This window comes from Nansenia antarctica (assembly GCF_963989245.1).
Source record: "Nansenia antarctica genome assembly, chromosome: 4".
NCBI classification, from domain to species: Eukaryota; Metazoa; Chordata; class Actinopteri; order Argentiniformes; family Microstomatidae; genus Nansenia; species Nansenia antarctica.
The window spans coordinates 26185153-26210351 of NC_137689.1; the positions used below are offsets into that span (position 1 = coordinate 26185153).

The following is a 25199-nucleotide window of genomic DNA, read 5'->3' on the forward strand; positions in this document are numbered from 1 at the left end:
TGCAGTACAAGTAGTCAGGTAGTGTTCAAGTAGTCAGGTAGTGTTCAAGTAGTCAGGTAGTGTTCAAGTAGTCAGTTAGTGTTCAAGTAGTCAGTTAGTGTTCTAGTAGTCAGGTAGTGTTCTAGTAGTAGTCAGGTAGTGTTTAAGTAATCAGGTAGTGTTCAAGTAGTCAGGTAGTGTTCTAGTAGTAGTCAGGTAGTGTTCAAGTAATCAGGTAGTGTTCAATTGTCAGGTAGTGTTCTAGTAGTAGTCAGGTAGTGTTCAAGTAATCAGGTAGTGTTCAAGTAATTCTATAATATATATTATTTTTGTAGTGTGTGGTTGGTTTGGGGGAGACAGTCTTTTGTTTTGTTAAGATTTACTGTCTCTGTCAGAGTTTCACCCAAAGGTTAAAAGGTCAACGTGTGGGAGTTTATCATGGTGCACCATGAAGACTTCAAGATTCTATCTATTAGAAGGAGGAGCCAGTAGAGCCTTGTGTGAATACACACGGTGAATGGGTTATCAACTTCTCCTCGTGAAAATATGTTTCTGTTTTGTTGAGGAAAAGCCAACTTACACTCACCTGTTGCTTTTTCAGGTGAGACGCACGTTGAGTTCTGCTGTCATTTAGCCAGAGGGAACATCGACCCAAAGGAACCCCCTACATATGAATATGTCAAATTCGTCGGGGATTTCAAGTTTCATAACAATGGTAAGTGTTTTGATTTTTCTTCCCCGAACTCACTATTCTGTTACGGCAAATGTTAGACAACCATACAGAGTTTTAGTTCTCAAATGTCACATTTCCTTGACATACTGTATTTAGGGTTAGGGTTAGCCTATAACCCTATATGAACGGCAGAGAATACATATTCAACCACCTGGACTAACATAACATGTTATTTGATTATCAGTGTCTATTGAGGCTGCCAGTCTCGCCATAAACACATGGTATGTTTGAAAAGATATGATTTTGAAGGGACAGAATCAAACAGGGTGTTCCTGTTTTAGAACCTGTTTCAGGTAACGCTTCATGGTCTTTTTTTATGAATGGTTTATAATTAGTTCATAAATCACTTATAACCAATTTATTACTCAATTATAAACCATTACAAACTGTTAGAACTCATTAGTTTTAGATTGTTCGATATTCATTTGGTGCTTTCCAAATATGAAGCTTGCAATCAGGAGACAGTTATTAATGCTCTATAAATGCTTTAAAAACTAATATATATATATATAATATATATATACTGTATATATATAACCCTATAACCCTGATGTGAAATCATGCACAATTATTTGCTATGGTTGCAGTTGATATTCAGTTGGCACCAAACCGATTCAACGCGTCTTTACAGTTCTCAGAAAAAGTACAGAACCGCTGTCACAATTTTTCTAACCATGGCCCTTGAAATTAGGGTTGCAAAGGGTGGGAAACTTTCCAGTAATTTTCCAGAAATCTTCCATGGGAAATTTTTATTAAATGAATGCCCAGGAACTTTGTGAATTTTGCTTAAATTCATCTCCAAAAATGTCCATATAACAGTGAATCTATTTTGTGGGATACACACAAGGCAATTCTAGGTCTAAACTATCAATTGAAAGAAACTGCAGTTCTGAAATATCTCAAAAAGCGCAAAGACTTCTGGCTGAAGCCCGTACACGCCACAGCGTCCATGTTGGACCCCAAGTCTGCTGGCAAGAGCATCCTGTCTGTGCAGAGAGCAACAAGGCCTCTGGCGTCATCACTACCATGTCTCACCACCCCAGTCTGGAGGAGGAGAAGGTTCTTGGCAGTCTGCCGGCGTAAGCAAGGGCTTGGGATGGAGATCAGAATATGGCAGTCATGCCAACATATCTCATCAGCCACCTGGAAGGGACTTTGTGGATCTGAGGCTCTTTCCCCTTTTGCCTCCATCATCCTCCAAATCCCACTCAGAGCTCCCACCTCAGAGCTCAACTGGTCCTTGTTTCAGAGCACACACCATGGGGTGCTTGGTGGTGTAGCACACTAAGGCGCCGACCATGTTCGATTCTGGCCGGGGACATATCCTGCATGTCATCCCTTCTCTCTCTCTCACCCATCCTTCCTGCCAATCTCTACTGTCTCTATCCCAATAAAAAAGAAAAATATGAGTGGGACAGCCCCCCCCCCCCCAAAAAAAAGAACACACACCAAAGCACGCAACAGTCTGACCCATACAAGGGTTGAAAAATTGGTGGCCATCCCGGCAAATGTGAGGCATCATACAAGAGCATCATACAAGTCATACATTGAATGCAACTCCCAAGTGCTGAACATAAAACAATAATAAATCAAATACAACACAATAAAACAAGAGGTAGGAGATAATAAATGGATCAAATACAACACAATAAAACCAGGAAACAAGAAATAGGAGTAAAAGTGCAAGTTGAGATAAACTAGATAGAAGCCTGGCTAAAAAGGTGTGTTTTAAGCTTTCTTTTAAAGATACCCACACACTCTGCCACCCTCAAGTCCTCCAGCAAGCCGTTCCAAAGTCTGGGGCCATCGTGGCTAAAAAGCGGCCTCGCCATGGGTCTTAGATGAGGCCTCAGGGTCCGATGTTCATGGACATGGAGGAGGTCCAGGGTAGAAGTCGTGGAAGTCTGAGTGTATGTTGAAACCATTTTTGGGAGATGTGATGGATCATTGGAGATCATTCAATATTTCCTTTCTTTTGTTGTTCAGTGAAATCCCCCCATGTGATGAGTCAACTCATTTAATTCAAGTTACATTTGTAACTAAATAGTTCTATCTCTATTGGAAGGATTAGATCATTTGCAATGATGTCTACTTATAATAAGGTCAAAGGTCTCCATATGGTAAATATATCCAATGCAGAAAACATTTAATATAATATTATTTATTTAATATAAAACATGAAATGGTATTAATAATAACTTGCATATATTCCTGTTAGTTCCCACAGAAGGTTTCTAGCTCTGAATATTCCCCTAAATGTGCAGCCCTGAGACTGCCATATATATCATACCTCCGTTTTATATGTATTTATCATCATATTTTTCGATATATAACAGAAGTATGATATATGGCAGATATATGGTATATATGTGTTGAGCTTGGGTGCACATGAATCGCATATGAACAATAAGTAAAGCAGACTCAGTATTCTCTTCAGCAACAGAATAACAGTGCGACTGCTACCGTAGTACACAGACTAAGGGCGTCATCAAATATATATATATACAGTATATATATACAATAAAATACACATTTTATTTTTTGCGCCCCCCCTGCAGTACCCCCCACAGTTTGGGAAACACTGTACTAGCTTATATTAAAGCTGCGCTGTTGCGCATTTCATGAGAAGTTGTCAGTCTAGTTTCTTATACAACATATGTGAACATGTAAAGATACTTTATTTGCACTTAATTATACATTCATATTTTCGTTTTTGTACAGAAACAACTCACTAGAATTGACTATTGCATAACTGATTTGGAGAAAAAATCCACCTCTACCCCCCCAATTCGGTACCATGCCATATCGTGGCTTTTGCTGAAATGACGCCACTGGTCTCGTAGCCTATTGGAGTGTGTGTGTGTGTGTGTGAGTGAGGGAGAGTGAGAGGGAGTGCTTTTGTGAGCCCGCATGTATGATGTGTCTCTTTCTGGTACCCCAATAATCTTTTTTGGCTCTCAGTCTCCGACTGCCCTAGCAGGATCCGGGTCTCGTATCCTTCTCACCTTTTTCACCCCGACCTGTTTTCATGCCTGCACTACTTACCCCTCTCTGTGTTTACCAATGTGTGGTTAGTGCCTTGTTTATTAATGAGTTATCGACATTAGTAATTGATAAATGTGACCTTAATGTAAAGTAACACTGTAGATCATTTACGAATCACTTACCAACATTCATTAATGGGTTAACAACTTACCAATACTTCCAGCTGATGAAATGTAAACTTCATGTAAAGGGCTACCCACTGTCTCATTGTGAGTTCCAAATTACTGCAGATATCAGGCTAATTGACTGAAAAATGAGACATGAGGAAATGTTTCCTTTTCCGTTTTCCTCTGACATTGTGCTGTCAGATGTTTCCGTAGCCTTTGAAATCAGGGACTTCCAGGCATTTGAATACCATAACGTCATAGTAAGATAACAGTAAGATAATGTCACCAGAATCTGTTGGGACGTAGAGGTTAGGTAAGGTTCTTTGACACTCATCTCATTACAGCTATCCAGACATGGTAGTTTCTGATGGCCGGTGAGCAAGGTGACCATTGAACTTAAGCAGTGGACGACTCCAGCCCTCGAGGGCTATTAGTCCTGCAGATTCTTCTTTCTGAATTAGATTGTGATGAAAGGGCAAGGATAAAAACAGCAGACTCTGGAACTGCAGCACTTGGGGAGATAGACTTGGAGATAGACAGCCCTGCTGCCTAATCTAATGAGTGTGATTGAAGATTGTAAGCACCTGTACCTCTCGCCCTGATATGCCCCTAGAGAAAAGGTCATATAATGTCATATACTCTAGGCCATGCTCGGGTTAGGGTTAGCTATACTAATATTATGCAATGGCTCACCGTTCTAGACCTTTTTGGACTGCTAGCATCCTCAACTCAACTGAATCGTTATAGGTTTTATTATAAAAACATTGACAGCAAACTTTTAATACATGTTTTAATGACCACCTCTCCCAATAGATATGGGAAAAATGGCAGTGTTGTGATATTATGTTTTTACACTCTGTGTATGTATAGATACATACACAGAGTGTGTGTGTGTGTGTGTGTGTATATATTGTGTGTGTGTGTGTGTGTGTGTGTATATATAAGCGGAGAAGTAGTCTCCGAAGACTAGAAGTCTAACAGACTTTCAGACAGTTTTATCCGTTTTTTTCTTCAAGCCGATCAAGCCTTTATTTCCATTCTCAAATTGCTATCACAGAATACAGAATATTTGTATACTTAAGCTCCTACATAAACTAAGAAGGACACAGGTTAAAGTATACCATTCGTTCTTGAGATCACTTTAGCCTTGTGAGAGGAAGGGGAATTAGCTCAAATGGTAGAGCGCACTTAGCTTACCAAATGCATTCACTTGTCTGCTTTATGCCTGGAGAAGGTCTATGACCGAAAGCTCATAGCTCAAGCTTTGAGTGTGCGGATGCTGTTATTTTGCACTCTAGAGCACACTTAGCATGCAAGGGGTAGCAGGACTGATGCCACTCATGTCAGTAGAACTTGGCAATATGATTAATTTGCGTTTTACTTGTATTAACTTCATTCATTCTGTTTTTTTACGCGTTATAGGTTTCCAGAATCGCAAGCGTTAACATCGACAGCCCTAATATATATATGCAATACTTTCACTCAACATGTGTGCGCACAACATTTTTTGGTTGACAAAAATAAAATGTTAAAATACATTTTGGATCCATAACGACACTGAGTTGAGGGTGCTCGCAGTCCAGAAAGGTTTGGTGGGTCATGGCACAATACTCGCTCCAGCCATCACTGGGATTTCTTGGCTCAATTGATCGTTGCATGGCCTAGATGTAATGTAATGTTCTGATATATGTAATATCAGGTTTCTCAGTGTTTACAGATCCTCTTCTTTTTTTTCTTTTCTTTTTTTTCTGAGTGGGGCCCACTCGTATTTTTAATTTTATTGACAGATACAGTAGAGATTTAGACAGGAAGGATGGGTGAGAGAGAGGAGGGATGACATGCAGGATATGTCCCCGGCCGGAATCGAACCGGGGACCCTGCGGTTACATGGTCAACGCTTAACCCACTACGCCCGAAGCGCCCCTTTCATAAAACCTTGATACAAATTTGAGCTTTTCCGAAAATAAAATGCCGGTTGAGAGAGGACGCTGGCGTTGCTTGTTCGCCGCTTCTCCGCCCGAAATCTAAGTGTAACCAAATTGCAGTATACAGAGTAGATTGTCCTACAAAGACATTTAGACTTAGATTAGTAATCTAAAAAATAATTACACCCTGATATGATGCGTTTTTGTGTGACTATATGCCAATTTTGTGTGCCTATCAAATATTGCAATACTCATTGTTTAACCTTAAACATACTTTAAGTGTGCCCACTCTCAGTAGTAAACAACATTCTTAGGAGCAGGCATATACCATATCAAGTAACAGTGAGACCAGTTTAACTCTAAGGACATAGGAGCCTTACCCAGTGGTCAACAGGGTAGAACAGCATGAACACAGGATAGAGCCATGTATGGGAACTAATGTCAGTATTGTAAGTTATGAGGTAAAGCTATTCCCTCTCTGAGAACGGTATATAAGCTGTAACAAACATCAGTACTTGGCTCGGCACCAGCCAGTTGATTACGATTCAACCTTCTCTCTGAGTTATCAATATATCATTTCCGGGCACCTGACCAAGAAAGATCTCCATATATCACACCCCTATACTTTCTTTTACATATCTGTTGTTTCTTTTTATTATTACTACTCAATCTTTTCAGTTTGTAAAGCGTCTTTGAGTGTCTAGAAAAGCGCTATATAAGTCTAATGTATTATTATTATTATTATTATTATTATTATTATTATTATTATTACGTACATCCATCTCCTGTCCGTCTTTGGAGTGACTGTTGTTTCTCTCTCACAGTGCCTACATCCTCTTGTAACGGGTTTGAGCTGACATTACCCAGAACCCTGCAGTCATCGCTGGAAGAGCAGGTCTGCCTTGTTGCCACAGTACGACTAGTCACTCCACAGTTTGTTAAGGTAAGATCACCTTTTGATCCCCAAAGCCTTTGCTGATTTCAGATCATGCGGATGTTTTATGTTTTGGGATATTATCCTGAAAAAGCAGGACTAAGTGGTGACATTGTTCTTGGAGGGAGGGGAGTTGGGAATGTAGTAGGCGTTTTCAATATAACAATAATAAAGACTAGAACGTTTTGCAGTATGCAGATTCTTACGAAATTGGGTATGTAAACTGCCAGATGGTCATACTAAATTAGCTTTTGTAAGTAGTATTAATTCATTGCACATTATTGGGAAATTGCCATTTACATGGTTGAGCTACACAGGACAGTTTCTCAGTATGAATGAGGTGTTGTAGGTTGAAATTTGTGGCTTACTGCATATGTTTTACTTAACAGTTGTCTCTAAATAGTATGTAGCATGGTTAGTATGTATAGTAGATACTTTTAGTAAACAGTGGCAGTATGAGCTTTCGCAACGCAATTGCGTACGCAATCCGGCCACTGAACAAGCATACAGTCTATTAAATGTAGGTATGGGAGACCATTGAGAGACACATTTTTAAGGATTAATACCAGGTGTGGACGCATGTACCGTCATCAGGTTCTGATGGGATCATTGTATTCGGATAACAGAACAAAGTGTTAGACAGGGTCATGAACTCCATACATGACCCTTTTGTTACTTTAGTTCAGTTTGGGTGTTTCACTTCTAATTTCACTTCTAACATGTTGGTGTCTTTTCTTCAATGTGTCTTTGTTTTTCTCCAGGATTTGTGTAATGTGGAAGATCCTTGTGATGAGTTCACATCCAGACACAGCCTTGAATGGAAGTTCCTGTTTTTAGACCACAGGTCAGTGCTGGCTGAGGAGTGATTCATGTTGAACTAGGGCTGTCCTCAAACTATTATTTGCCGTCAAAATAACCGCTGTGACCGTCATAACCATTCCATGGCAGAAAAATGATACAACTATTTAAGATATTATTAATAATGATATTAATGTATTCATAATAATGTTTTAGTCGTCCATAACCGTCGGTTACCATGCTAGCCCTACGATTAACAACACCCTCCAATCAAATATGCAGATCAGCCAGATGGCAACCCCAATCACCAGGCAACTATTAGACACAGTGCCCTGTGTATATAATGGGACTAGAGTGAAGGAGTTTTTCTTATTTTCGATTAATTTGAACAATTTATTTATTATACATTTATTATAACAATTTCTGAGGTTCTCAGTAGAGATTCTCAGCTTTTATTTGATGGTATTTGTGTACATTGGTTTCACCATTTAGAAGAAAATTGGTACATAGTCTCCCTATTTCAAGGCACCAAAAGTAATGGGACAGATTCATATAATGTCCAAATTAAACACACGTGTTCAGTATTTGGTCAACAATCCTTTGCATGCAATAACTGCCTGAAGTCTGTAACCCATTGACCCCACCAGACACTGGGTGTCTTCTCCCATGATCCTCTGCCAGGCCTGTACTGTAACCATGGTGATGCTCTGCCAGGCCTGTACTGCAGCCATCTTCAGTTGTTTGGTTGTTGTTCTTTTTGCCTAAAATCTTATAAAGAAATGATAGGCATGTTCAGTTAGATTTAAATCAGAAGATTGACATAGCCAGTCAAACATATTCCACTTTTTGACACTGAAAAACTCCCTAGTTGCTATTGCAGTACAGTAGGTCAGTGTTCAATATATTAATTTGTCAACGATGGCAGAGCATGGGTTACTGTGGTAGTGAGTCTAATTGCCTTTTTCTTGGGGGTATTACACCTCAGCAAAACCACCTGGGCTCATCTTTGAACAGTTGTAATGGATGTCAGACAGTTTCCCCTGCTTCACCCCCCCCCCCCCCCCCCCCCCCAGATGGGCTAGGTGGTGAAACCCTGCAGCGGTCTTTAGAGTGTTCACACCCCATCGTTACCAGGGTGGGGGAAGGTGAAGGGAGGGTTCAACATTGCAAAGCACATTTTGCGCACAATGAGCAATGCACTACATAGGCATCTCTGTCATAGCAATGAAGTAGAGGCATGGGAGAGGAAAACAAATCATTCACAATCTCACTGAAACCCTAAATCCTTAAACCTAAATCTCCCATGAAAATTCCTAACTTTAGGGAAAATAACAGTTATTTTCAGGTTTTTCAGCCTTAGCTTTCATTAAGACCTCTATGGTCCTCATGTTGACAGACACCAGTAGCAGACCAAAGGCCAACTCTTATGCCTGCACTAATGATGTGATGCAACACCCCTGACTTATCACAAACACCTCTCAAGCCAATTGTCCCATAACTTTTTTGTGCCCTGAAATAGGGGCACTATGTTTAAAAAAGTGTCATTTCTAAATGGTGAAACCAACATGTAAACAAATACCCGGGAATAAAAGCTGAGAATCTCTACTTTAACCTCATAGTAATTGTTTGATTTCAAATCCAAACGAGTATAGAGCCATGCTTCACTGTGCTATTACTGACGCAGTGCACTGTAAGTCCTGTCCTCCGCTGAGCTATAACTGGACTCTCACAGCTCCCTGCCAAACTGCTCTGCACTGGGCTGAACGGCTGCCTACAGAAAGTAACCTGCAAGCCATTCTGACCTGGGCTTATGGAGAGCCTAGGTCTGACCTAGGTCTGAACTGGGCTTATGGAGGGCCTAGGTCTGACCTGGGCTTATGGAGGGTCTAGGTCTGACCTAGGTCTGACCTGGGCTTATGGAGGGTCTAGGTCTGACCTAGGTCTGACCTGGGCTTATGGAGGGTCTAGGTCTGACCTAGGTCTGAATTGGGCTTATGGAGGGGTCTAGGTCTGACCTAGGTCTGACCTGGGCTTATGGAGGGGTCTAGGTCTGACCTAGGTCTGACCTGGGCTTATGGAGGGTCTAGGTCTGACCTAGGTCTGACCTGGGCTTATGGAGGGTCTAGTGGTGCTTTTCCATCAGCAGCCCGGGTCAGTGCAGTTCGGATCGGTTCAGATCGGATCGGGTCACTTTTGATCTGTTCTGGTTTTCCATTATACACAAACCGACCCGGACTAGTAGGAGGAGTAGACGATAGTAGGTGGAGTTACGCGTCACACGCAGCCTGGCAAAAAGCTTCCGGGTGTACACAGCAACAACAGTGATTTTTTTGGAGAGAAAGAGAAAGAGAGAGAGGAAGCTATGTACACATAATAAAGTCATGTTTTTTGAACCCTTAAAACCACTGCCTTCACTTGTCTGCTTTATGAACTGTAGTATCATAATCGGGAAACGCCGACAAGACGCGAATCTACCGGCATTTGACTCATGAGTGAACGGCGAAAATGGCTGGACAGCACAGCAGCAGCGGCCGGGTGAACTCCCGGTTCATCGAGTTTACGGTTAAAAGCATAACTTCTCGGGGTGTCAGCGCGGTGGTTAAGGGCTCAAAATGACCGTAGACAGATGGTGAAGTTAGCAAAGGAGTATTGTGTTTGTACCACCTCCACAGCCGGTGTTATTCACGGACAAACACGGTGCATAATAGCGATTTTTGTGTTGTGCTTGTTGTAAATAAAAGTTCTATGATTCATTGAAATGACATTAAACTAAGATAATACGATGGTCAGCATAATTTTTCGAATCTTTATTAATAAGCTATTACAGAAACTGTAGTGACATTTTTTTAGAGCGAATGTGGTATTTCAAGATGGCGGTTAGTGAAGAAATATATGGGATGGGACATGGGATGACGATTTCCATTGACCAATCAACGGTGTGCAGCGTCACACGTCACACGCAGCCTGGCAAAGAGACCCGGATATGAAATTGTAGACCCTGGGGTCGATGTGGAGCTAAAGAAGCGAGCCAAAGCGAACCGAACCGACCTGGGACGACTAATGGAAAAGGGGACAAGAAGCAGACCGAAGCGGGCTGACCCGGGTCAGCACCGGGTCAGCACCGTAGTGGAAAAGCCCCATAGGTCTGACCTAGGTCTGACCTGGGCTTATGGAGGGTCTAGGTCTGACCTAGGTCTGACCTGGGCTTATGGAGGGGTCTAGGCTCAGTGGATTTAACAGGGCATATGAATGAACATGTATCAAGTGAGCCAAATCCATGTGCTAATCATAATTATACAAGTGGTCCTTTCATAGCCACGTTTTCACAATTGTAAGGCATGAGCAACACCTCCTCTGCCTTAGCGTCGCTCCATTTAATGAGGTGCTGTTTCATCTCATGATGATGTTCTATCGTATGTCTGTTTGTCTGTATGGATACATCCAGGTGCATCTCCAAAAATGTGAACGTCATGGAAAAGTTCAATATTTTCCGTCATTTAATTCAAAAAGTGACACTTCGGTATATTCTAGATTCATTACACGAAGTGAAACATTTCAAGCCTTTTCTGTTTGAATGTTGACGATCACGGCTTACTGCTCACAAAAACCCACAATCTCAAAATATTCGAAAATTACATAAGACCTATCAAAACAATTATTTATAATACAGAAATGTCGACCTTCTGAAAAGTATGTTCATTTATGTACCCAATACTTGGTCTGGGCTCATTTTGCACAAATTACTGCGTCAATGCAGCGTGGCATGGAGGCAATCAGCCTGTAGCACTGCTGAGGTGTTCTGGAAGCCCAGCTTGCTTTGATAACGGCCAACTGTGAGCAGGTGCCAAGTCCTCCTGGAAAATGAAATCAGCATCTCCATAAAGCTTGTCAGCAGACGGAAGCATGAAGTGCTCTAAAATCTCCTGGTTGGCTGCGGTGACTCTGGGCTTGATAAAACACAGTGGACCAACACCAGCAGATGACATGGCACCCCAAATCATCACTGACTGTGGAAACTTCACACTGGACTTCAAACAACTTGGATTCTGTGCCTCTCCACTCTTCCTCCAGACTCTGGGTCTTGATTTCCAAATGAAATGCAACATTTGCCACAGGCTGCTTGCCTCCATGCCACGCCACATTGATGCAGTAATGTGATTTTTTGGGGGATTGGTGTTATGTAGGCCTAATGTAATTTGAATGTTTTGAGATACTGGATTAAAAAAAACAAAAAAATAAAAAGAGCTGTAATCATCAACATTCAAACAAAAAAAGGCTTGAAATATTTCACTTTGTGTAACGAACCTAGAATACATGAAAGTTTCACTTTTTGAATTAAATGACGGAAAAATAATGAAATTTAATGGAAATTCCAATTCCAATTTTTGGAGATGCACTTGTATGAGACTCCGTGTCAGTGTGAGGTTGAGGCCTTGTGGCCAGGTTCATTTAATGATGGTTATATATTTTTTCATTCACACATTCAATGGGGCTTTGAAAATCTCAGTATGTCCCATTTGAAGCAGTGTTTGACTTTAAAGCAGTGTTGTCTAATGTGTTGATCGTTCCTTCCCCTCCAGGGCGTCCCCCATCATAGGCTACCTGCCCTTCGAGGTTCTGGGCACGTCTGGCTACGATTACTATCACGTGGATGACTTGGAGCTTATAGCGCAGTGTCATAAGCAATGTAAGCAACTCTGTCTACTTTCCGCTCTTTCTCTCCAGGATTCCCCCGGGTCCTTGAAATCCTTGAAAGTTTGTGAATTTGAGAAGAAAAAAAATCAAGGTCTTAAAAGTTTTTGAAAATAGACATGGGTCATTGAAAGTGCTTGAATTCCCCTCTCTCGTTCTCTCTCTATTCAAAAATGTTTTACTTAGATCGTCAACGAGTAAATAAGTCTCTATATTGCTTAACTTTATACATATTACACAATATATTGTTTTGCTGTGCTGTGGTAGAGAAGGCAAGAGACCATCTAGTGTTCACACATTCAAGCCTCTCTTTTTAATTGTTGTCTGTGAGCAGATAGTTCCTATTATATCAATTCTCATCTAGATCTGTCTCAATCTATGCCATGTTGGGTCCTTTGTGTTGAGTCTTGAAAGTCCTTGAAAGGTGCTTGAATTTGATGTTTCAGAAGGTGTGGGAACTCTGTCTCTCTCTCTCTCTCTCAACCCCTCTCTTGCTACTACCACAAGCTACAGGCAGCCATTTCAGGAAAAATAGGTCATCCCCACCATCCAGTCGTTCCATTTCTATTTCCACTTCAGCGTGCATAAGAAAGCCTTGATCTGGGACTCTGCAGGAAGCCTGTTACCCCTCTGCCTTGATATTTGAAGAAGTCATGAACATCTCATAGCCATGTCACGTGAACTAGGGCACTGTTGAACACTTTCCTCCTGTGTTTCCTTCACAGTGATGCAGTTTGGGAAGGGTAAATCCTGCTACTACCGCTTCCTCACCAAGGGTCAGCAGTGGATCTGGCTGCAGACACACTATTACATTACGTACCACCAGTGGAACTCCAAGCCTGAGTTCATTGTCTGCACACACACAGTTGTCAGGTAAGCCTCTTCTAATGCGCTTGGTTATATACTGACGCCCCCTACTGGTGAGAAGGGTTTACTTTTACACCCCTCCACATTCATGGGGCTCATTCGAGTCAAGTGTGGCTCTGTTGAACCTTATATGAGACCTTACATTTTCCAATGTATTGACATTTTTCAGAATAAAAGTCTGAACATTTGGTGCTGCCACATTATGCTCACCAAGTCAGTTCATTATCCCCTCTCTGTGAGTTCATATCGTAGATGGAGGATGGATAAAATAAAGGTTGACCTTTCGGTGATATCATTTGACAATTCTCTTTCTTTTCTCTTCTCGTTCTGTCTCTCTGACCTGTAGTTATGCTGAGGTGCGAGCAGAGAGGAGGAGAGAGTTCGGCTTGGCAGAGACGTCACACGAGATGGCCTCGTCCTCCATAAAGGTAGGAGAAGGAGACCGGGAGGTCGAGTTAGAATGTGGAGTAACAACCAAACGATGAGTCATGTAGGATGAATCGGCTCCTTTTGATTTTCACTTCAGTGAGATGAGAGCTATGCAGACGATGCCTTGATGTTTTCGCAGTCGGTGTCGAGGCATTTGAGTGTTGTTCTCTTGAGTAGTAAAAGTCGATCTGATCCGCTGACTGTGCCGTTCCTGGTCTGACTGCTCTCCTGCTCTCCTCCAGGCCCAGGCGGTGTACCTGGACATCTGTCCCACCCTAGACCCCCCGCAGGACCGGATCAGCGGGGCCCACTCAGTCTCCTCCCACAGCTCCCTGAAGTCCTCCCACACCGCCCTGTCCGACTCTGCATGTGAGTCTCCTGTTAACCCAGACACCTCATTGACCCAATCTAAAGGCCCTTTCACACATAGTTCCCTGTAAATCGCATGGAATCCCAACCCGGGTCTGCCAGGGGTTTTTCACCGTTCACACAAGAGCCAATTGCCCGATAATTACCTGGTTGCTCCCTTTCACACATGGCTCCGACCCGGGTCTTAAATTACGCATTCAGGCGCGTGAGACTGCCATATATCTGCCATATATAATACCTCTGTTTTATATTGGAAAATATGATGATAAATACATGAGGGACGGAGGTATGATATGGCTGATGTGTGGAGCGTGGCAGTCGCCAATTAAAGCACTTAATTACCGTTGATATAAACATACTATACTAGTCCATAAGCACATTAGAACTTCGCATCCTTTGAAAAAAATGGTGGGAGGTAAGAATCTTGTAACTTCGCAAACAATAGCAGCATTTAAATAGTTACGTTTATGTTCAACTGGAAAAGGTAGTGAGCACAGAATTTTGTGTTTTGAGTTCGTTAAAAATGCCTTAAAAAAAAGCCTTTCCACCTGTACGTATATATATATATATATATATATATATATATATATATATATATATATATATATATATATATATATATACTGTATATATATGCCATATATCATACCTCCGCTATGATTGGAAATTAAGTAGTGTCCAGTTGTGGAATTATATTTAGCAGTAGCGATATTCGGAGTCTGGGGCAGTTCTTATGCGCTCTGCCCTGCTGGTTGCGCGATGCAGGACAGCTGTGAAAGGAGACTGACCAGGCAATAATCAGGGTCTATTCAGACATACAGCGACCCTGTAAATTGCATGGAATTATACATGGTCTCGACCAGGGAAATTGCCCGAGCGGATTTCCCTGGTCATTCCCATTCTCACTTCGACCCTGGAAATTGTATGGAATCTACTGAGAAGGCTCGTATGTGTGAAAGGGGCTTAATACACTCAGGCCTTAACCCTCTAATGACATCATATGTTATATATTATTGTCTCCCTAACACAAACCCACCACCCACTCTCGCAGGGCTGACCTCAACACTAACTTTTATCAATCCGATTCCAACTTTTGAATAACCGTTCAACTCTTCCCCCCCCCCTTCCTCCCGCCCCAGCAAACTCCTCTGTTAGGTACTCAGAGGCTTGCACGCCATCACGGCACTCAGCGTCCATCGGGACGGAGAAGAATTCAGCCAGACTCAAACCCAGTAGTTCAAAGGTCAGTGATTGACACCTCATGACAGTTTTGAACCAGCCACTTAAAAGAAAACAAAAAAACATTATGTTTAGAAACACCAAAGCTTGATGGTATCACTAATCTGTTTTTGTGTTGTGTTTTTTCCCTTTTCCTTGTAGACTTTGGTACGGAGGCAAAAGTCTTTTGACCTCCCTCCCCAACTGAGCCTCCCCCTTTCTCCTACCTGCAGCCAGCACTCCGCAATGGTGGGTGTTTTACTCTCCCTCTTCTCCTTGCGGCCTTCCTTCTCAGTGTTTTGTCTAGTCTCCAGTTACCATGACGGCTTGCTCTCGCCTGATTGCTTCTTCCTTTATCTGTTTGAATGCCATCCCACCCGATGACACATCACACATCATAGCAGTGGAAGTGGAGTTGATCCTATTTTGGATGCATATAGTTTACTGAAAGAAATTGGACAAAGAAGTACACCAGGATCTCGATCGAATCACTTGGGCAACGGCTTTAGGCCTATCCTTAACTTTGATCCATCCATGCATTGCTGTCGTTGCCTATCTATATTATTATGCGTTTTACAGCCAAATATACAAACCTCAATCATTTTGGTTCCCCTAACATGGCCCACTGAAAGTACCTCCTTCATCTTCTCGTCATGGAAACAAGAAGCTTGATATGCTTGATATCTAGCTCGAATGATTGTAATGAATTGTGTGCTGCTGTACTGTGTCTTGCTCACAGCTTCAGACCTGTTCAAGTACCTAACCCGTCATTTCTAGAAGACCTCTGGCCTTTGTATTAAACACGTCTAGAGCACATCCTTGGCACTGGGGATTGTGTGTGGTTGTAATAATAATAATAATAATAATAATAATACGTTAGACTTATATTGCGCTTTTCTAGACACTCAAAGACGCTTTACAAACTGAAAAGATCGAGTAGTAATAATAAAAAGAAACAAAAGGTAAATAGAAGAAAGTATAGGGGCCTAATTAAGGTAGTGCTGGGGACATATGGGAAGGGGAGGGGGAGAGGGTTAACTGGTGAAGGCAAGCTTGAAGAGGTGGGTTTTGAGGGCCTGTTTAAATGTTGGGAGGGTGTTGGCCTGTCTGATGTGGTTGGTGAGGGCGTTCCAGAGGGACGGGGCTGTGTGTTGGTGTTGTTGTGTGTGTGTGTTGTGTTGGTTTGTTCCAGACCACAATCCCATGTTAATGTGAACTACCTCTCAAATGATAATTCTGGATCCTGTGCTCCTAGCAGCAACAGCAGCAACAACAACAACAACAACAACAGCAACAACAACAACAACAACCGCCACAGCAGCAGCAGCCGTCCATGTACCAGATCCCGCAGCCGCAGCTGGGCGTGATGACTCAGCTGAAGGAGCAGCTGGAGGAGAGGACACGCATGCTGCAGGCCGACATCAAGACGCAGCAGCAGGAGCTGCACGATATCAAAGAGAAGCTGCAGCTGGCCAACCTCCAGGTACCAGACGCCCTGAAAAGACGCCCCCCCCCCCCACACACACACACACACCTGAGCCTGACCCCCGAGAACAGAGCTTATACAGGGTATCCGCGGTGTCTTGAAAAGTATTAAAAGTTGATCAATCAATTTTGGGGAAATCCCAAAGACCCTTAATAAGTATTAAAAAGTCTTATCACGTATTTTATGAGGTCTTGAATTTTGTAGGTATTTTTCAGAATCAGACTCTGTCCAAAGAGTTTGAGTCCTAAAAACGTTTAGTAAAAAGTTCGTGAATTTATTAGTTTTATATAATAATAAAAAAGATGAACCGGAAATTCTGTTGTATGATAGTGGCCTAGTCTATTGCAAACTAAAAAGTTAAAGGTGTCACTGATGTAAACGGTTACAGCTCGAAGTGGCGGTGAGGTCTGGAAAAATATTGACAAGGTCTTAGAAAGGTCTTGAAATGAAGATTCCTGTATATACCCTGTTATAGAGCCTCATACTTCTGTGTGTGTGTGTGTGTGTGTGTGTGTGTGTGTGTGTGTGTGTGTGTAGATGTTGTTACAGCAGCCCATCCACAGTGATTTTGGGCAGGTCCAGCCCCCCCAGGTCCAGGTCCAGGTCCAGGGGCAGCAGCAGGGGCCTGGCAGGCCGGGGCAGCTGGGCCAGTCTGGGGTGATCAGGCAGACCTCGGTGGTTCACTCCAAACAGCAGCAGCCCCTCTGCTCACAACAGCCCCACGGCTCCTCAACGCATTCTCAGCACAGCACAGCCTCAACACTACACACCACCCCTCAGGTACACAACACTACACACCTCAGGTACACAACACTACACACCACCCCTCAGGTACACAACACTACACACCTCAGGTACACAACACTACACACCTCCTCTCAGGTACACAACACTACACACACCACCCCTCAGGTACACAACACTACACACCACCCCTCAGGTACACAACACTACACACCACCCCTCAGGTACACAACACTACACACCACCCCTCAGGTACACAACACTACACACCACCCCTCAGATACACAACACTACACACCACCCCTCAGGTACACAACACTACACACCTCCCCTCAGGTACACAACACTACACACCTCAGGTACACAACACTACACACCTCCCCTCAGGTACACAACACTACACACCACCCCTCAGGTACACAACACTACACACCACCCCTCAGGTACACAACACTACACACCACCCCTCAGGTACACAACACTACACACCTCCCCTCAGGTACACAACACTACACACCTCCCCTCAGGTACACAACACTACACACCTCTACACAACACTACACACCTCCCCTCAGGTACACAACACTACACACCTCAGGTACACAACACTACACACCACCCCTCAGGTACACAACACTACACACCACCCCTCAGGTACACAACACTACACACCACCCCTCAGGTACACAACACTACACACCTCAGGTACACAACACTACACACCTCCCCTCAGGTACACAACACTACACACCACCCCTCAGGTACACAACACTACACACCACCCCTCAGGTACACAACACTACACACCACCCCTCAGGTACACACACTACACACCACCCCTCAGGTACACAACACTACACACCTCCCCTCAGGTACACAACACTACACACCACCCTCAGGTACACAACACTACACACCTCAGGTACACAACACTACACACCTCCCCTCAGGTACACAACACTACACACCACCCCTCAGGTACACAACACTACACACCACCCCTCAGGTACACAACACTACACACCTCAGGTACACAACACTACACACCTCCTCCCCTCAGGTACACAACACTACACACACACCACCCCTCAGGTACACAACACTACACACCACCCCTCAGGTACACAACACTACACACCACTACACACCACCCCTCAGGTACACAACACTACACACCACCCCTCAGGTACACAACACTACACAACACTACACACCACCCCTCAGGTACACAACACTACACACCTCCCCTCAGGTACACAACACTACACACCTCCCCTCAGGTACACAACACTACACACCACCCCTCAGGTACACAACACTACACACCACCCCTCAGGTACACAACACTACACACCACCCCTCAGGTACACAACACTACACACCACTACACACCACCCCTCAGGTACACAACACTACACACCACCCCTCAGGTACACAACACTACACAACACTACACACCACCCCTCAGGTACACAACACTACACACCACCCCTCAGGTACACAACACTACACACCACCCCTCAGATACACAACACTACACACCTCAGGTACACAACACTACACACCTCCCCTCAGGTACACAACACTACACACCACCCCTCAGGTACACACCACTACACACCACCCCTCAGGTACACAACACTACACACCACCCCTCAGGTACACAACACTACACACCTCCCCTCAGGTACACAACACTACACACCTCCCCTCAGGTACACAACACTACACACCTCAGGTACACAACACTACACACCACCCCTCAGGTACACAACACTACACACCACCCCTCAGATACACAACACTACACACCTCAGGTACACAACACTACACACCTCCCCTCAGGTACACAACACTACACACCTCCCCTCAGGTACACAACACTACACACCACCCCTCAGGTACACAACACTACACACCTCAGGTACACAACACTACACACCTCAGGTACACAACACTACACACCACCCCTCAGGTACACAACACTACACACCTCCCCTCAGGTACACAACACTACACACCACCCCTCAGGTACACAACACTACACACCTCAGGTACACAACACTACACACCACCCCTCAGGTACACAACACTACACACCACCCCTCAGGTACACAACACTACACACCACCCCTCAGGTACACAACACTACACACCACCCCTCAGATACACAACACTACACACCACCCCTCAGGTACACAACACTACACACCACCCCTCAGGTACACAACACTACACACCACCCCTCAGGTACACAACACTACACACCTCCCCTCAGGTACACAACACTACACACCACCCCTCAGGTACACAACACTACACACCACCCCTCAGGTACACAACACTACACACCACCCCTCAGGTACACAACACTACACACCACCCCTCAGGTACACAACACTACACACCACCCCTCAGGTACACAACACTACACACCTCCCCTCAGGTACACAACACTACACACCACCCCTCAGGTACACAACACTACACACCTCCTCTCAGGTACACAACACTACACACCACCCCTCAGGTACACAACACTACACACCTCAGGTACACAACACTACACACCTCCCCTCAGGTACACAACACTACACACCACCTCTCAGGTACACAACACTACACACCACCCCTCAGGTACACAACACTACACACCACCCCTCAGGTACACAACACTACACACCTCAGGTACACAACACTACACACCTCCCCTCAGGTACACAACACTACACACCACCCCTCAGGTACACAACACTACACACCACCCCTCAGGTACACAACACTACACACCACCCCTCAGGTACACAACACTACACACCTCCCCTCAGGTACACAACACTACACACCTCCCCTCAGGTACACAACACTACACACCACCCCTCAGGTACACAACACTACACAGTGGAGACCGGTGGAGTTCACACTCAGTATTGTTGTTTATGGGCGACCTGTTATATCTATAGTGTTTCCTGTGTATAGTGTTATATCTATAGTGTTATAGTATATCTATAGTGTTTCCTGTTTCTTCAGGTCCAGCAGAGGCTGATCTGTACCTTGTATAGTGTTATATCTATAGTGTTTCCTGTTTCTTCAGGTCCAGCAGAGGCTGATCCGGAGTGGTCAGATGCAGGCGGTCAGCCTGCCGGTGCAGACCCACACCAGCCTGACCATGCCCTTCTATAGCAACCCCATGATGTTCTCTCAGACCAACGCACGGCCGCTGCAGGACGCAAACCAAAGACACTCGGACGCAGAGTTCAACCAGGAGGGCCAGCTGCGGTGAGACCTCGGGGGGAGACCCACTCGCTTTGATCTTCGGTGGCCATGTTTAGTTCCAGAATCGTTTTTTGAGAATAAGGATTTACAATAACCCGGAAATGGAGTATGTTTAAGAATGTTGTACTTTCTCTATGAACCCATTCTGAAGATCAGGTTAGATGAGAATCTCGACTAGTAATGGTTTGATTTCAAATCCAAACTGTTGGAGTATAGAGCTAAAAGAAGACGAAATGCGGTGCTGAATTTATCCGGTACTAAAATGGCACAAAATGGTATAATAAATATGCATTATGAGATAAGAACACTTTTACCTCAGTCAGTACCTTAATACTGAGTGCTTAATGTTGAGCTGTCAAATACAACTTTAAGTTTTGTACGTTTTGCCTGATTGGAAGCAATACATTTGGGAATGCATTAAAAATGTAAAGAGGGAAATCGTGAAGTTAGAATTATAAGGTTCTATCTCCATTTTTGTCAAAATTGAGTTTTTTACATAATCTGATCCATAAGGTGTTTATTAATGCCTGTATTTTTAAAATGTTTAAATTTTTTAGTTAGTAATTAATAAAATACAAAGGTTCCATCTCACAAAACATAATGGAATGTAAAAACTTTGACGCTCAATCAAATCAAATTCAAATCAAATGTTATTTGTATAGCGCATTTCTTACAAGATGCAACTCAATGCGCTTCACATAATAAACATTCTCAGTCAATCAATCAATCAATCAATCAATCAATACTGACAGAGCCGCAAGCAGGCAAAAGTAAAAACCTGTACACTATGTAGCCAGGAAAATTCCCTTGCAGCCCTCTACACATAGAGCGACTACTAGCCAGTTTGCCTACCAGCACCCAGCGGTGGACCCCCACACCCCCCCCCGGGGAGCCCCCGCCGCCCCACACACCCAGCCCGCCCCACCACCAGCACACCCGGCCCAGCCAAGCAAGCACAGACCATAAAAGGCCCCGCACAAGGACGGCCAAGCAGGTGCCCCGGCGGCGGAACAGACCAGGCACACGGGGCAGCCGGGGGCCCCCAAGGGGAGGCCCAAGGACCACCGGCGCAAAGCAAGCAAGCAAGGGCGAAAAACCTGTACACCATGTTTCCAGGAAATGTTCCTTGCATATTATCGGCGTACACACTGTCCATAAATTTAGTGTTATATCTGCATCGTTCTGCATCCAGCATGGGCACAGTAGTTCAATATCTCTGAACTACCCTAAACTGAGATAGAACCTTATAATTCTAAGCTCACGAAATCATAGACAGCAAGATTTTAAGTAGAAAAAGGGTTAGGGGTGACATCATAGTCCTGAAAGAATCTGCCCTGTCCATCGTATCCCAATGTGTTTGGGACATGGAGAGGACGATGTCATTGGTGGAAAATACCAGCTGCAATCTCAGCCTGTGGCCCAGAAACCATTTTTAGAAGTGTGAGTTTGTAGCTCTGAGAGTGACAGAGACCTTCTTCTCTCTTCTGGCAGCATGCTGCTCAACCAGCCCATGCACACCATCGTACCAGACAGCAGTGGGAACTCACAGGCCTCCCAATGCAGCACAGGCATCCAGCAAACCAAGTAAGTGTGAGTGTGGGTGTGTGGGTGGGGGTGTGTGTGTGTGTGTGTGTGTGTGTGTGTGTGTGTGTGTGTGTGTGTGTGTGTGTGTGTGTGTGGGTGTGTGTGTGTGTGTGGGTGGGTGTGTGGGTGGGTGTGGGTGTGTGTGGGTGAGTCAGTGCCTGATTTTGTGCATTTGATGTCGTCCCACACTGTTTCTTCTCTACTTATTATTTCCTTCTATAGTACGTGAAACACAGGAACAGCTTGGATTGCGTTCATCATTGTTGTGAACTTATTGACTTGCACACATCATACTCTTTGTCACAAATCACATCTTCACACCCGTCCCAAATATTGGACACTGTCCCAGAAGCGGGGAAGGGAAAGGTTTCCGCGTACTTGACCTGTTCCGTTTTCTGTCCACGTTTTCACAGATACACCCTGGACACGCAGCAGATGATGACCCCCTCCTTCCCCATGCAGCAGGTCAACTGCAACGCCGTCCTGGTCCCCTCCCCCGTCTTCACCTCCCCCATCATGATCCCCCACAGCAGCTTCATCACCCACCAGGCCGGGCCCGCCTACCATCCCCAGCAGCAGACCCCCCAGCACGCCCTGCAGCTGCAGCAGCCACAGCAGTTCTTTCAGGTACTTTCAGGTGCTCAGAGCAGGCGTGGTCATGGTCATGGTCATGGACTGGCGTGGTCATGGTCATGGTCATGGACTGGCGTGGTCATGGTCATGGTCATGGACTGGCGTGGTCATGGTCATGGTCATGGACTGGCGTGGTCATGGTCATGGTCATGGACTGGCGTGGTCATGGTCATGGTCATGGACTGGCATGGTCATGGTCATGGTCATGGTCATGGACTGGCGTGGTCATGGTCATGGTCATGGACTGGCGTGGTCATGGTCATGGACTGGCGTGGTCATGGTCATGGTCATGGACTGGCGTGGTCATGGTCATGGACTGGCGTGGTCATGGTCATGGACATGGACTGGCATGGTCATGGTCATGGTCATGGTCATGGTCATTGACTGGCGTGGTCATGGTCATGGTCATGGTCATTGACTGGCGTGGTCATGGTCATGGTCATGGACTGGCGGGGTCATGGTCATGGTCATGGACTGGCATGGTCATGGTCATGGTCATGGTCATTGACTGGCGTGGTCATGGTCATGGTCATGGACTGGCGGGGTCATGGTCATGGTCATGGACTGGCATGGTCATGGTCATGGACTGTCATGGTCATGGTCATGGTAAAGGACTGGCATGGTCATGGTCATGGTAATGGACTAGCATGGTCATGGTCACAGTATGGTCAATACTGGTCATGGTCATGGACTGGCATGGTCATGGTAATGGACTGGCATGGTCATGGTAATGGACTAGCATGGTCATGGTCATAGTAATGGTCATGGTAATGGACTGGCATGGTCATGGTCATAGTAATGGACTAGCATGGTCATGGTCATGGACTGGCATGGTCATGGTCATAGTAATGGTCATGGTCATGGACTGGCATGGTCATGGTCATAGTAATGGTCATGGTAATGGACTGTCATGGTCAAAGTAATGGTCATGGTCATGGTAATGGACTGGCATGGTCATGGTCATAGTAATGGTCATGGTCATGGTAATGGACAGGCATGGTCATGGTCATAGTAATGGTTATGGTCATGGTAATGGACTGTCATGGTCATAGTAATGGTCATGGTCATGGTAAAGGACTGTTATGGTTTGTCCTTGGGCTCAGGGGTTTGTTTTTGTCTCACTCTGTATCACTCTGTATCACTCATGCTGTAATCTCTCTTTGTGTCCTAGATGCAGCCCCAAGGACTGTTACACAGCGGACCCACTCAAGCTTTCTTCCACACCACAAACGTCCCCCATCAGAGCACCGTGGGATATATCCAACAGCAACCGCAAACGCAGCAGCAGCCACAACAACAACAACAACAACAACAACAACAACGACAACACCACCATTCCCAAAATCAGACTGGCAGCCTTTCAGACTTCCAAAATATGCTGACTCGGTAGCCTCTGAAGACTGCAGAAGAAAAGAGAGTGAGAGTGGCTGGTGGCGATTTTTCCAAAAGAGATGCAGCAGAGACAGAGAGACGTGTTTGACACGGGTGTCGTAGCTGCATCCTTCGCTGTATAAGAAGCCAAAGTGGCTTTGTCTCCACAGCAGGGAAAAAAATCGTTGGAAATGAGAATATGCCTGCTGAGACCTTACTTTTGATAAGGAGCCATTTTTTCCAGACAGGTTTTTTTTGTACTCCATGCAAGAGTGAACCACAAGGCAGAGGCAGCCCTCCGAGCTGACAGCCCTCCCAGAAACGGAAGAGGAGTCGGTGTTCTGAAGTGCTGCTGGACTGCTGGTGCTGCTGGGTTCTCGCGTCAGTTCCCCTGCTTAATGCACCCGGGCCGCACTCATCACATCATCACGACTGCTGGATCAAGAACTTATCTGAATAACCGACGAAGCAGAGCAAGTGCTTTTATGTGTTTACATGCAGATGCGTTTCAACAACAGAAATGGGTTATTCTCGTCAGGCGAGTGTCCTTGTACGCGTCGCTGACTGCAAAGTATTCTTACCGTCTGTCCTGTTTCCAGAGAGTCAAGAATGCAGTGTGCTTTGACTTCCTTGAAGTCATGCCGTCGTCGTGTCACTTAAACTTCACATGAGAATACTGATGTCTGAATTATGGTTTCGATTTTGCACTAAACCGTACAATTCCCTTTTTGAAACATAGAAACATACTAACCGTAGTCCTATAGACCAACCTGTAAACCAAGATGGGTCAGAAGTTATTGTCATCAAACATAATTAAAGTGTCGTCATCTCCATAGCCAGTTCATTCCGTTGAACACTACAGTATAATTACTCCTACACAGACAGGCCTGTCACAGAGCAGTTGGATCATGTTCTCATACTATACTATTATTTTTGTATAGGTCTTTTTTTCTTTCTTCTTCTTTCTAGGTAGGCCTGAAGGTGATTAATTAGCAGAAACATGACCGTT

The 25199-nt window shown here is 44.6% G+C and overlaps 1 protein-coding gene across 1 annotated transcript in view; it reads left to right on the forward strand.

The window, feature by feature from the left end:
- Positions 1–24258, forward strand: part of npas2 (neuronal PAS domain protein 2) — a 32988-nt gene extending 8730 nt beyond the window's left edge. The window contains exons 6-20 of the mRNA XM_080527952.1: positions 581–694; positions 6614–6732; positions 7485–7567; positions 12102–12208; positions 12939–13086; positions 13427–13508; positions 13752–13878; positions 15018–15121; positions 15259–15345; positions 16361–16579; positions 17120–17362; positions 20421–20605; positions 22094–22186; positions 22600–22813; positions 23991–24258. Of these exons, the coding sequence (XP_080384078.1) occupies positions 581–694; positions 6614–6732; positions 7485–7567; positions 12102–12208; positions 12939–13086; positions 13427–13508; positions 13752–13878; positions 15018–15121; positions 15259–15345; positions 16361–16579; positions 17120–17362; positions 20421–20605; positions 22094–22186; positions 22600–22813; positions 23991–24209 (2144 nt within the window). The 3' untranslated portion in view covers positions 24210–24258. The remainder of the gene's footprint in view (positions 1–580; positions 695–6613; positions 6733–7484; positions 7568–12101; positions 12209–12938; positions 13087–13426; positions 13509–13751; positions 13879–15017; positions 15122–15258; positions 15346–16360; positions 16580–17119; positions 17363–20420; positions 20606–22093; positions 22187–22599; positions 22814–23990) is intronic.
- The last annotated feature ends 941 nt before the right edge of the window (positions 24259–25199 follow it).